The sequence below is a fragment of the Mustela lutreola genome, chromosome 9 (genome assembly GCF_030435805.1).
Source record: "Mustela lutreola isolate mMusLut2 chromosome 9, mMusLut2.pri, whole genome shotgun sequence".
Classification (NCBI taxonomy): domain Eukaryota; kingdom Metazoa; phylum Chordata; class Mammalia; order Carnivora; family Mustelidae; genus Mustela; species Mustela lutreola.
The window spans coordinates 29416686-29430249 of NC_081298.1; the positions used below are offsets into that span (position 1 = coordinate 29416686).

At 52.1% G+C, this 13564-nt stretch overlaps 1 protein-coding gene across 1 annotated transcript; it reads right to left on the reverse strand.

Annotated features, from left to right (window-relative positions):
• Positions 1–805: 805 nt before the first annotated feature.
• Positions 806–11343, reverse strand: DDRGK1 (DDRGK domain containing 1). Its single transcript, XM_059133798.1, has 9 exons — positions 11175–11343; positions 9780–9986; positions 8196–8308; positions 7867–7968; positions 4982–5104; positions 4676–4714; positions 2047–2103; positions 1485–1533; positions 806–1106 (listed from the first exon to the last, which is right to left on the reverse strand). Exons 1-9 carry the CDS (start codon positions 11263–11265, stop codon positions 940–942), a joined length of 948 nt encoding a protein of 315 aa, XP_058989781.1. The 5' UTR covers positions 11266–11343; the 3' UTR covers positions 806–939.
• Positions 11344–13564: the final 2221 nt, after the last annotated feature.

Here is a 13564-nt window from a genome sequence, read left to right on the forward strand (position 1 = left end):
GACCAGTTCCTCCAGGGTAGGAGCAAAAAGCTGTCTCTTCTACCAGCAGAGGAAGTAGGTGGTTTATGTTTAGGGGCAACTCTGCATAAAAAATACACTTAAACCCATGCCTCACCCTCGGCACAGCCGGATGCTCATCCCATGAGCAGCCCACAGCAACTAGAGTGACTGACCCTACAGGAGAGACACCTCTCCCATCTCACACCCACTCCTGAGCATATGGTCCTTACATCCACCAGTGGGTGGAATCACCCACACCGTCTAAACTTTCTGGCCAGGATAGAGAGCTAAATTCATGGGATGGACCGTAGGAAGCACATCTCTCCACTGCACAACTCTACCCAGCTCAAACAGGTTCCTCCCTTCCTTCCATCTGCCTAGCCTCTGACCCTCCCTGACCACCCTTCCCGCCCTCTGAAAGGCTGATGTTGCTTAGGATTCTATCCTTGGCACTTCCCTCTTCTCTTTAAGGGCTCTCAGCACTCCGTAGGGATCCTCAAACCATCCACATAACCAATAATGAGACCTCCCTCCCCAGTTAGGGGAGATGTTGCCCTAAGGTTGCTTAATTTTGCTCTGGGAAGTAGGGGAGGGAGAAAAAGACCTCATCTTTGTAGGGTACAAAGGAACACAGTAATTGCTCAATATTCTTTTTCAATGAATGAACGCATGGTAAGGATGAAACTTTCATCTGCCCCCACAGGGCTCCTCCCATCCACCCCACAGATATGTTCTGAGGACTAGACTTCACTTGCTCATCTGGACTCCCAGGCCAGGCCTTCTGTCACACCAAGCCACACCAAGCTCAGCAGTGCTCACAGGCCTTTAATCTGTAACTGCCTGGCCACATTCCATCTCTCCCCCAGGGTGGAGGGGAGGGATTAAGCTGTACGCCGGGGTAGGCTGTGCAAGCTGCCAGTCCAAAAGGGAAGGGCTGGGTCAGGCTGGGGACTGGACAGGGGGCTCCCGGCCCCAGGCAATGAGGGAGTTGCTGGCCTGGGCAAGCTCAGTGATGGACACCCGGCCCCGCTGTCGGATGAAGTTAGCCACGGCAGCCAGTTCCTCAGGGGTTATGTAGATGAACTTGCCCCGGTCGTCAATCACACCTGTGGGGACAGGAGGGTTGTGGGGCTGAACCTTCTAGGGTCTCCTCCCCACCACTGCCTGAGAATGCCCACCCACCTACCCCTTCACAAGTGGCTCAGAGGCCTCCAAGCCTGCCCACCTGCCTGGGCTCCTCTGGCTGCACCCAGTCCTGACTATGCAAGTCAAATCCAAATCCAGCTTTCTTGCCTGTCCCAGTCACCCAGAGCTGCTCCCAGGCCTGGACACCTCCCTCAGCTCAGCGGCCCTCCTGCACACCACTTCCCCACCTGGGGCCGAGACAGGGATCATCCGGCCTCCGCAAAAAAGCCCTGCAGGCCCTCTGTGGCTAGACACACCCCAAGGCCAGGGCCTATGGTGACTGACTGTCATCCTCTCACCTGTCAGAGTCCCCTCAGCCAGCAGGTCCTGGATGCGGTTTATGGTATCCTATGAGAAGAACAAGTCTCAGAGTAGAGATGGGCACTGCCATCCCAAAAGACAGCTGCACTCTCCCTCCCACCACAATCAAATCTCCTCCTCTCCTTCTCTCGGCCACCCCCAATGTGACTCTCTGCTTCTCGTCTGGAGGGGTTCAAGGGAGATAGGGCCATGGTCCCAGGGCACTGTAAGACCTCCGAGAGAGGCTTTCTTCAAGGCAGGAGAGGAGTGGTGGAGACATTTGGCCGCGAAGGCTGGCACAGCCTGTTTGCAAGAGAGTTGTCAAGGTAACTGGGTTTGGGCTGCCTCGCTTACAGGGGTTGCTGGAGTGATGGGGTTTGGGCTCTTTTCTTTTTCCTCTGTCTAGTAGGAAGGCAAGATTCCTGGGGTGCCAAAAAATTCCTACAGTCTACTCTTGCTTGAGGGCATTAAGACTCCTACCTTTAAGGATAGGTCCCCCTCTGACAGCCATATAGACCCTTTGGCCATATTCCACGGAGCAGGCCACCTTCAAGGGCTTACCTGAGTCCGCAGGCCCACCTGGGAAGCCAAGTCTTCCAAGAGCACGACCTTCGACTGCTGCAAGGAGGGGGAAGGGAGAAAGCCTCTCAGCACCGGAGCCCTCTGAGGTCGGCACACTGGCCTGTTCTGCTCTGGGTGGCTGGCTAAGCAGGCTCCATGCTCCCATGGGAGAGCTTTGTTTCTCTCACACACTACTCACATGCTCTCCCAGCTGCCTGTACAAACACACACACACACTCATCGACTCTCATGCCCATGCTTACTGGAAGGGATCTGCTCAAACCAACACCTGCCCCACGAGTCACGTCCTGGCCTGGGGACTACCCTGAGACAGACACCCATGGAGAGTCAAGTACAACTGCTACCTTTCTCCCCTGTATCCAGCTGTATCACTTTAACATTGTGAACAGGCCGGAAGGGGAAGCACCACAGAGATGAAGGGAGAGGCTGACAAATGCCAAGAGCTTATTAAAAAACTGTCGCTAGGACCTGCGTTTGCTGAAGACCTGCCAGGACCAGGAGCTGAGAAGTTGTGGGGAGTGCAGAGGTGAAGAAGACATAGCTCCTGCCCTTGAGCTCATAGCCGGCAAGACGACAGGCGAGAACGTGGACAAGAGAGCAGATGGGAAGCCCTGATGAGCCAGGGTCTTGGTAGGAGCAGTATAGCTCATTCTTGTCTCACCTCTGTTCACTGCCCCCTTGGCCTGAGACCCCCACCACCCTGATGTGCCACACTGCTCCCCATCCTCTCCTCACTCTGCTGAGGCACTGTGTCCACCCTTAAAATTACTGTCACTAAATCTGCTCAGAGCTTTCCACGCATGGCCGTGCTCCATGTGCCTCCCTCACACCCTCAGTAGAAACTTCGGTTCCTGGCGGGGGGCAGGGGTGTGACCGAGGGTCCACCGCTGGGTCCTACGCAGGCATCTGCTCTGCCTCCCCCATCCCCTCCCCAGACAGATAGCATGTGACTTGAGAGAAGGCGGTCTTCTGTGTGTCCAGGAATCTTCCATAGCAAATGAGCGGGGGGAGGAGTGACACAGTGACGCCTCCTCAGCTGCAGATGGCATGTGACTGTTCAAAATGCCAAAATGAATGTGCAAGCCGGGAGGCAAGTGAGTGGCGGCTGGGCCAGGGGGTGGCAAGCACAAGGTGACCTGGCCAGCTGGCCTCTACCTACAAAGCAGGGAGTAGGCCCTGGGTTCTCAGTGACAGCTCAGAATGTGACCACAGAGTCACCCCAGGGGTCCCTGAAGACCTGGCCTGAGAGGATCCTGGGGCCCAAAGTACATTTAGAAAAACAAACCAACCCACTTAGCCCTGCTCAAAAGGGAGAGAGGATCGGCAAGAGGAAGTTAGGCCTACGCTGCACATAAACTACACCTAGCACGAAAACATGCCTCCGGATCTGAAATGCTAGCATTCAAGGGCCTGTTCCCCTGGAAGCCTGGAAGAAGGCAGGTGGGCTCACTTTGGAAGTCGTCCTTCTCCCTGAGACAGCAGCTGTAGAGGATCAGCCTGCGCAGGCTGGAAAGACCTCTGCGGTCCAGGAGAGTCTGGAGAACCCCCCAGAAAACGGCCTCTCTAGAGAGCCTCTGAAAGCAAGGGCCGGAATTGCCCCCGAGGCCTCTACTTGAGTCTCTGTAGAGGTGAGGGGAGCTGAAACTGGTGGATGAGGGCTTCCTGGAGGATAGACTCAAGATCTGTCACTGCCCACTGGGTCGGTGGGGATGGTGAGTTCCAAACAGCAGCAGGAAAGTGTGAGAGATGTCCTGGCAGCCCTCGGGGGTTCCATCAGAGAGGAATGAGCTCTCTCCCCGCTAGGAATACCAGGCCCCCAGGCCATGAGTCCAGCCCCTTACTGCTGGGAGGAGTTTGAACCCTGCTCCCTTTGGAAGAAGTTGGGGTGGGGAGGATTATGCAAGGCCTGGCTCTTTGGCACCCCCTAGTAGCACCCCCTCCACCGCCTCCACTCCCTCTGCACTCCTTCCCTCAGCCGCCTCTGCACCTCTGAGTTGCACTTGAAAACCTCTCCCCTCGGAGCATCCTTCGTGGGAGAGAAGTTGCTTAGCAGCAAAGCAGAGCAGGACATGCTTATGCAACTCCAAGCAGCATCCAGCCCGGCTCCAGACGGACGGGGACACACATGCTGTCCCGCCCTAGATTCCAAAGGAAACATCATCCTGTTTCCCTGCAGACCCAAGTTCCTGGTCAGAAACACGTGGCCGGGGATGCTTGTTTCAACTCAACAGAGCTCAGTGTGACAGAACTGACAGAAAACACATGTGAAGAAACTTGAAAACACAGTGACTCACTGAGCGTGGGGTCTGAGGAGCAGGGAGACTGTCAAACCCTAAATGTGAGGAAGTGATTGAAGGCTCAGGCCTCCCACACAGACCAGGTCCCTCTCCACTGTCAAAGCAGAAGGGGCTCTTCTGGCCAGGACTGGGCAGCACTGACTCCCAGGTCCCCTGCCCACCCCTGCATGGGCTCAAGTTAGCCACCAACAGCCCCAGCTTGGGTCCACTCCTTCTACAGAGAGCACACGTGAAACGCACACACATGCACACACAACACACAAGCGTGAGGCAGGGAGCGGACGCCCAGACTCCGTTCCGTGGCTTCTTACCTTAATGTAGTTGATGAACTCAGTCAGGAAGCTGTGGGACTAGAGGAACAGAGAAATCGGGGTGAGTGTCCCCCTTGCAGGGGCTACAGGGGTCTATGCCACCCGCTTGCCATCTGTGTGAGCAGAGCTTCCCACAGTAAGGGGTTCGGAGGCACCCCCTCTTCCAAACCTGAGCCTGCTGGGCCTAATGCCCACCCACCTTTCAGGGCATGACAAGGGCAGCAGGCAAGGAATGATGGGGTGTCTGGGAGTGGGTGGCAGGCTTGGTGGGCACAGAGATGGGCCTTCCAGGGGCTGCAGGCCTACCTGTTCCTCAGTCATGGTCTCGCCCACACCTTCCTCCTCCACCACGAAGGATTCTTTCAGTTTCAGGTACTCCTCATGCTCCCGCTGGGCCTGCTCCTCCCGGGCCTTCCTCTCTTCCTCCTCCTGTGGACAAGAGGTAGGTATGTTGGGGCTGGTGCCCACCCCATCCCTGTTCTGGGCTCTGCTGCCCCCACAGGGCACCAGCACATACAGTCTGGCCCTTTCTCGGGGACAGAGTTCCTTTAAGACACTGCTCCCTCAACCCAAGGCTGAGCTACAGGCTGAGGCCCTTCTTCTCATCAGTTCCATCACCTCCCAGAAAAGTGCTGCTCAGCCCCCTCTCCTTTAAAATGCTGCCAATGAGCCCCTCCTTGTCATGTCCACACTTCGTGTACAAACACCCAGGCTCCATTTCCTCATCATCCATTCACTCAATTCCATCATACTCAACTCCACCAAAACAAGTGCTATGGTCTTACCCATGCCCTTCATCCCACCCAATCCAAAGGGACAACATCAGTCTCATAACCCTGTCCTCTCAGTGGTGCTGGAGAGAGCTGACCATTTCGTCTTCCCTCGCTTGACTGGCAGATCCCACCTCTATTGGGCTTCCTCTTGCTCCTTGGGTCACTCTTCTCACCTCCTCCATTGCTTAGCCCTGTCCCTCCTCCCTCCTTCCCCTCCTCAGGCCACTTCGCCATGCCCACAGCATCAACAACCATGTCCTTGCCAGCGACTGCCACCGCTGTACCCTGCCCCAAATCTCTCCTCCCATTTGACGCACTCACTGGGCCATCTCACAGGTACCTCAAGTTGAGTACATCCCAGAAAGACCCTGTGATCTACTCCCCACACGTCCGGTCCCTGGCTCGGTGCGTCACAGAGCCATCTGGCCAGCTGGTCAGAAATAAAGTTCTATCTACTGTTTCTGTCTTCAACTTCTGGAAAACTTCTCAGTCTGACCATGCCACTTCACCACCACCACCGCCCAGTGCCGTAGCGTCCCTCCAAGTCAGCCTATTTTCCAGAGCTCTCAAAAAGATTTTTTTTAAACATGTAGCTAAAGCTGGGACAGAGAATACACAAAATAAGCCTGGAGCATCTTGCAGTGCCAAAAAGGAAGCAAGTACTCAGAAAACAAAACAATGAGGTTACGTCAAAGGTACACAGGGCCAACTGCAAGAGCTCCTGCTGACCTATGTGACAAGGTAAATGAGATGGTATCAGACTGTAACGCAACACACAAAACATATCCAAGTCCATGTAGGTATAAACAACTAAATATATACACAGTGAAGAAAAGGTAAATCTTCCATATAGAAAAATCCCCAATACTTTGCATACTTTGCTCTCGAGAAGGTGGAGAATAACTTCCCACCCCTTAAGTGTGGGCTGTGCACAGTGACTTGTTTCCAAAGAACTACAGGAAGGAGGGCGTAACATCACAGCAGACAAATCTGGCAAAGAAAACCTGAGCCAAGCAATCCAGGTTAACATCAGTTGCGACACGCCAAGTTGACAGCAGGTATCCTTCATATGTGGCGTTGAGAACGGCCCTTCATCTGTGATCTTCTTCCCCAAAATCCATAACCCGGTCCAACCATGAGATAAAAAAAATGAGTCCAGCAAACTGAGGAATATTCTATAAAGTATTTGCCCAATACCCCTCAAAACTATCAAGATCACTAAAAGCATGGAAAAATCTGAGAAAATGTCACAACCAGAGGAGCCTAGGGAGACATGATAAGTAAGTGTAATGTGGCGTCCTAGAAGTGACCATTTAAAAGGATAGTGGAGGAAATTAATGAAATCCGAATAATGAATAATGTGTGGGGTTTAGTTAAAACAATATATTGGTACTGGCCGTGGGAAATATACCACAATAAGGTAAGGTGCAGGGGAGGAGAACCCCAGGACATTTAAGGTCCATCAGACAGGGTCATTATTCAGAAAGGTAAAAGTGCAACCTCCACTAACGCCTCCTCTCTCCTGTGCTCCGGCCCGCTTACTACAGTAGCCAAAGCCAGGCTTCCTGCCAGCAAGGGTCCCTGGACAGCAGGGCCAGGGAGAGGCCAAAGGCACCAGTGAAGTCTCTCTAACTGGGGCAGTCCTGGCTTTCATTCTGTATACACATTGCACTTTTGTGATGTTCCCTTTCTTGGGGACCAGTTCTCAGAAAGGAAGCATCTGGCAAACAAATGCTCACTAACCACCTCTCCCATAGTGGTTCGCATTCTCTGAGCATCTATCTCCTCCAGGCCAGGCCCTCCACAGGACCTGACTCAGGCAGGATCCATCAGCTCTTACAATGACCTTTAACAACTTCAAGCGCTTTAGGATTCAGACCCTACTCCCTCTCTGACTTTTCTCCTTCTTGCTTAGCTTGTTTTAGCCACTCCAACCACCACAATTTTCTTTAAATGCTTCAGGCATGTTCAATAAATCACATGCACAAAAATCCCCATCACCGGCTCTGCTTTTCAGCAGCAGTTTCATACAGGTTGTTTTTAGAGTCTGGGGACCAAATAAACCAGGGCCTGTTCCTAAACCCAGTCCATGGGCCGTCTCCTAGGTTAGAAGTGTGAGGAGCTGCATAAGAAGCAAGGTGCCGGGGCACCTGGGTGGCTCAGTGGGTTAAGCCTCTGCCTTCGGCTCAGGTCATGATCTTGGGGTCCTGGGATCAAGCCCAGGATCAGGCTCTCTGCTCAGCGGGGAGCCTGCCTCCCCCCCCCCCCACCTGCCTCTTTGCCTACTTGTGATCTCTGTCAAATAAATAAATAAAATCTTAAAAAAAAAAAAAAAAAGAAGAAGAAGCAAGGTGCCTGCAGGTGTCAGATGTCAGGACTGCAGGTGGGGGGTGGGGTGGGGGGTGGTGTCTGTCTCACCTTTTGTTCCTCCTCCAGACGAAGCCGCTCCTCCTCTTTCTTCCACTCTGCCTCACGCTGGGACTCGAGGCGTTTCCGTTCCTCACGTTCAGCCTCCTCTGCCTGGAGAGAGGCCTTCATAGGGAGCACATCCCTACCCCCAACCAGACCTTGCCTACCTCACAAACGGGCCAGGGTGGCAAGGTGTGGGCCGGACCATGAACCCAAGCTGTAAGAGACAGTCAGGCAAGCAGCATGCAAAAAGCCTGAGGGGAGGGCCTGACATAGGGGACAAGGAAGGCAGGACCTTTCCACACTTCCCAGAGCTGCACCCCAACCCTCCTGCTTGCCTCACGCTGGGCTTTTCGAGCCTGTTTCTCCTCTAGCTTCCGTAGTTTCTTCGCTCCAATTTTCCCGGACAGGTGACTTTCCACCGGCTTCTCGATACCTTCTTCCTCCTGGCCTGAGTATGGTCAAAGAAAGACAGTTCAGGTCCTGTAGAGGGCTGATGAAGATGGATCCATCCTACCCCTTGTCCCTTTCCACATGGCAGCAAATCCTGTTCCTCTCACCTGCAGATGTCACTAGCCCAGCTCTGCCCTCCACAAACATCTACCAGGAACACAGAAATTAATGCTCTGAGTGTGTGTATGTGACAATGTGTGAGCCGAGTGTATGTGTGTGTTGAGGGTAGAGGGTAAGGTAGGGGAAAGGTGAGGGAATCATGGGGCAAGGGAACAGATAGCAACTTTAGCCAGTGCATCACCATGAAAAGGGAGATGTCAGGTTCTAATATCCGAGCATCTGAAAATCACAGGCAGGGATGTTTGGGCTTGCGGACTTCTCTCGTTTGTCTCTGAGCCAAACCTCAGGGAAGGATGGCCTCATGGGGAAATGTATCCCTGTCTCGTATCTAAAATTGTCCTCACTCTGTTCAGGAACTGCTAAGGGTTCTGGGCTCAGCCCCTGGCCAAAAAGACAGCTCCAACCCCAAGACTACCTAAAGTTAGGGCCAGCTAAAAGTTAAAGATTTGTTGGGGCACCTGGGGGGCCCCTAAATCTTGATTTTGGCTCAGGTCATGATCTCAAGCCCTGCCTCTGGCTCTGCACTCAGTGTGGCATCTGTTTGAGATTCCCCCGTACTTTTCCCCTCCCTATCTGCTCCTCCCCCTGCTTGTGCTACAAGCATGCATATGTATGTGCATGTGTGCACTCTCTCTCTCAAATAAATGGAATTTAAAAACCAAAACCTGTTGATGCCCAAGCAGCAGAGATGTCTGATCCTAAGTCTGAGACAAGAGGAATGGCACCACAGACTGCCTCTTTTTTGAGCTAACGGGCTAATTCCCAAAAGTACCAGGGCAAAAGTCCCAAGTGCCCCTTCTTCAGGCTCAAGCTAGGTTTGAGCACTGCAGAAGAGATATTTTTTCCCAAAATCTGAGGGCCTCTGTCGGTCTCCCAGGGATATGGAAGCTTCATCAAAAAAATGTCCCCAACCCTAAACCCTTCTAGGATTACAGGTGACCTCACCTCAGGAACTGCAGAGGCTCTTAGCTGGGTACTCTGGTCCTAGAGTGAGGTTCTCAGAAAATGACTGTGCCCAGACCAGTAAGGTGCTGGGATATAAGAAGTGGGCTGAGGAACTATCTACGTCAATCTAAAGACCCCTGTCCTCTTGCTTAGACACTGAAAGCCAAAATGAAGGAAGAGGGGGCTAGCCCAATGGAATAGGGATCAGGGTCCAGAATTGCTGGTCAGGGTCCAGAACCAGGACTAAAGGATGGGTCCCATGTCTCCTCTCCCCCAACCCTATCCTTTGGCTCCCAGACATGTCTCCTACACTATAGCTTCACATCCCATTCTTCCACCCAGCTTTGGAGGTCCCTTCATGCCCTAAACCAGCCCCTTTCTCCTCTAGGCTGGGCCCTTCTCACCTGGGATGATGGCTTCCTCCTCATTCTCATCCACCTCTGCCCAGGTGACACGCTGGGCTCGGCGCTGGGCCTGCAGGCGGCTGCCCAAATCCCTCCGGCGCCGGGGCCTGCCCCCAGTTCTCTGCTCCTCAGGCTCCAGGGGCCGAGGCTGGGCCACTGAGCCTGCTACTACCGGCAGCTCCTCATTGTGCAATGGCTCCTGGCCGGCTGTAGGGAAGAGAGAAACCACACAACTGTCTAGCAGTCCAATCCACCTGATGGCAGGAGACCAGCACCCTGGAAGCCTCACCCTCCACTCAACTTCCTCCAGTTTATGGCAGCCTAAAGCACAAAGCCCCAGTTTCTCAGATCATAAGGGCCTTTATAACCCAGACCCACACCTTGGTCCTTTGCAGCAGGATCACCTGTTCCCTCCTGCCTTTGTCAATACCTTTCCAGCCAGCTGGCCAGAAGACTACCACCCTGGAGGAGGAGATGAAGGCCAACTTCCTCCAGGAAGCTCACCCTGACTTCTCCAGACTACATCTAAATGCCTACTGCAAGACTGCATTTATTTCTTGCCTGCCTAACACCACCTGCCATAGTTTTATAAGGCATGCCAACCAGGAGTACACCTGGGGAATGAGGCCTCCCTTCCAGGAAGATTTCCTGGCTATCTGCCTTACTTCAGCTCTCTCCACCTGCCCGACCCCTGCCCTTGGAGCATATAAGTGCTCTCAAGTAGCCTGTGGGCCCAGAGAGGAGGAGAGACATATACACAAACCCACATACTGACAAGAAATGGAGGATGGAAGATGATATGCACATCTGTTCTATACCCTAGCAGATGACCTGAGCTCCTGGTCCGGGTGCAGGAGAGAGAAGGGTGCACAGGTGCTCTCTTTGAGGCGTAAAGAGAGAGATTCAGGGAGTTACAGCTCGTAGGTAGGCACAGTATACTCAAGGGCCCCCTTCTTGGCACCTGCTCTGGAGCCAGCCTGGGTGGGACGGAACAACCCTGCGGTCTCTCCTAGGGGCGCACAGGGGAGAGACCCAATGACGGATGGGGGAGCATGTTCACCAGGGGACCGGGCCCCTTTGAGTCTAGAGTGCCGGGGGGCGAGGACAGGGATTGAGTGAGACTATCTTTGAGACTGGGGGGGAAGGTGTAGGGGAGCTGCCATTCCGTCCGCGAGTAGAGTTGCTGCACTGCGGCTCACCACCGCGTCCGCGACGCGCAGGTATGCGCAGGCGTGCAACGGGCCTGCAACAGGACAAGAGCGACCGGCGCGGAGCACTCGTCAGTCCAGCCGGGCAGCCCAGCGCATGCGCAGGAACCGCGGTGCGACGGCCTACAAAGGCTCAGGAGGCCAGAGAACGTGGCCCCACCGGCCCTGGAGCGGCGGCTTCTCCTACCTGCTGTCGTCCGGCCCCGGCTGTGAGTCAGGAAAAAGATAAGGCCGACAAGCAGAGCCGCCGCCACCAGGTACACCACGGGGGCCACCATGACAGCAGCTTCCAGGCGGAACCGGCGCGTCCACCCGGAGGCCCCGGATCTCCCGGGCCCCGCCCAACGGCTGTATGGCCCCACCCGTTTCCAACTCTAAACTCCGCCCACCAGCCGGGGCCCCGCCCAGGCCGCACTCTCCCTAGAGACGCCTCAATTTTTCACTGTAAAAGGAATTTGGGGGGCATATGAATACTCATAACTGGAAATGGTCTCAAACGATTTTGTGCAGTGCCACATTTATATGTGTTTTAAAAGCATTAAGCAATATCGCAAAGCGTTTATAGAAACATACATATGTAGAAAAAGTACAAAAAAATGCTAAGGAATGATACCAATTTCAAGATAGATGTTGGGAGGAGGGAAAACGATGGATGAGATTTGGGGCAGAGCTTTGCCTATATCTGTGACATATGATTTCGTAAAAAGAAGAGAGGGGAGGAGAAGAGAACAAATCTTATATTTAAATGAGTTGTGGGGCGCCTGGGTGGCTCAGTTGGTTGGACGACTGCCTTCGGCTCAGGTCATGATCCCGGAGTCCCGGGATCGAGTCCCGCATCGGGCTCCCAGCTCCATGGGGAGTCTGCTTCTCCCTCTGACCTTCTCCTCGCTCATGCTCTCTCTCACTGTCTCTCTCTCAAATAAATAAATAAAATCTTTAAAAAAAAAAAAATAAATGAGTTGTGATATTATTTTTGTACCCACACCTGCAACTTTATACCCATTTTAGTATAAAATTAGCTTTATTAGACTACTACGAGAATTTGTGACCCAGTTTTCCATAGTGAGCACTCAAAATTTAAGTACCCGTGGAATTTAATTTCCCTTTAATTCTTAAGAATTATTTAGAAAGGGTCTCCTGGGTAGCTTAGTTGGCTAAGCGTTTGCCTGCAGCTGGGGTCATGATCACAGGGTCCTGCCCGGTTCCCTGCTCAGTGGGGAGCCTGCTTCTCCCTCTCCCTCAGCCGCTCCCCTTGTCCATGCTCTCTAATAAATAAATAAATAAATAAAATCTTAAAAAAAGAATTATTTAGAAACTAGGTAGTAATTATACCTCAATAAAATTGCGGAAAAAACCTGGGGACAGTATGTAAACTCAAGATTTTTGAAAAAGTAAAAATCTACTGCGGATTTGCTGTAACAGTAGTATGAAGCTCTTTGAGTGTGTGATAATACAAAGATCCAAGGAACAATGGTATGAAGTGTAAGATTTGAAAAAAGATGGCACCATGTGAACATTTTAACATTTGTTAAGCTGGAATAGTGGAACTTATGCATCTATTTTATTATTTCCTGTAACTCTGGAATATTTCATAATTTACATTTTTAAATTTTAAGCAAGCAAATAGGCCAGAATAGGTGAAATAAAAATAGCAAATGTTGAAAATTATTAAAGTTGGGTAATGGGTATGTTTCCTCATTCTACTGCTCTTTTCTATTTTTTGTAAAGTTTGACATTTTTGTTTAAGTTTGAAATTTCCCATAATAAAATTTTTATTATAAAACTAAAAATTAGGGGCACCAGGTGGCTCAGTTGGTTAAGCATCTGCCTTTGGCTCAGGTCATGATCCTAGGGTCCTGGCACAGAGCTCCACATTGGGCTCCCTGCTCCGTGGGGAATATACTTCTCCTTCTCCCTCTGCTGCTCCCTTCCACTGCGCCCCCTTCTTGTGCACACATGCGTGCACACTGTCTCTCAAATAAATAAAATCTTTTAAAAAACCTAAAAATTTTGGGGCACCTGGCTGGCTTAGTTGGAAGGGCATGTGACTCAAACTCACCATCTCAGGGTCGTGGCTTTGAGCCCCACAATGGGTATAGTGATTTCTAAAAAGCAAACTTTTTAAAAAAAACTAAAAAGTAAGACTTTATACATTTTTGTGTGTAATTTGCACATGCACAGAAAGTTTCTGGGAGGTCAAAACAACAAACTGTCAATAGAGATAACTCTTCCTTGCTGCCTCAAACAGATAACCATTTTTACAGTTTTCATTTAGAGTTCTCAGGTTCTCAGAGTCCTGGACCCCAAGCATATTATTTAAGGTTTGTGGAGGGGGAGGAAGATGGCTGGGAGAACAACAGTGAAATAGCTGCTGCCCTGGTCCAGAGGAACCAAACAGGGCTGGGTTCAGACAGTTGTAGTGGGGATGGAGAGAAGGGACTGATCGGGGAACTCTTTTAGAGGTAGAATTCAGGATGCAAAGATCTGGCTAAGGGAGTGGGCATGGAGAAGGCATGATAGATGTGAGAGGCTGTAGGGATGAGGGAATGGAATTGAAATACTGAAGTCCCAAGCTTG

What these genes read in the sequence shown, in the direction of transcription:
- DDRGK1 (XM_059133798.1), bottom strand. Translation starts at nt 11,265, where the DNA reads ATGGTGGCCCCCGTGGTGTACCTGGTGGCGGCGGCTCTGCTTGTCGGC. An exon ending in AGTTCATCAACTACATTAAG is followed by an intron (nt 2,104 to 4,675) that starts GTAAGAAGCCAC and finishes CCCTCCTTGCAG; the next exon opens with CAGTCGAAGGTCGTGCTCTT. An exon ending in AGGTGGGCCTGCGGACTCAG is followed by an intron (nt 1,534 to 2,046) that starts GTAAGCCCTTGA and finishes TTCTTCTCATAG; the next exon opens with GATACCATAAACCGCATCCA.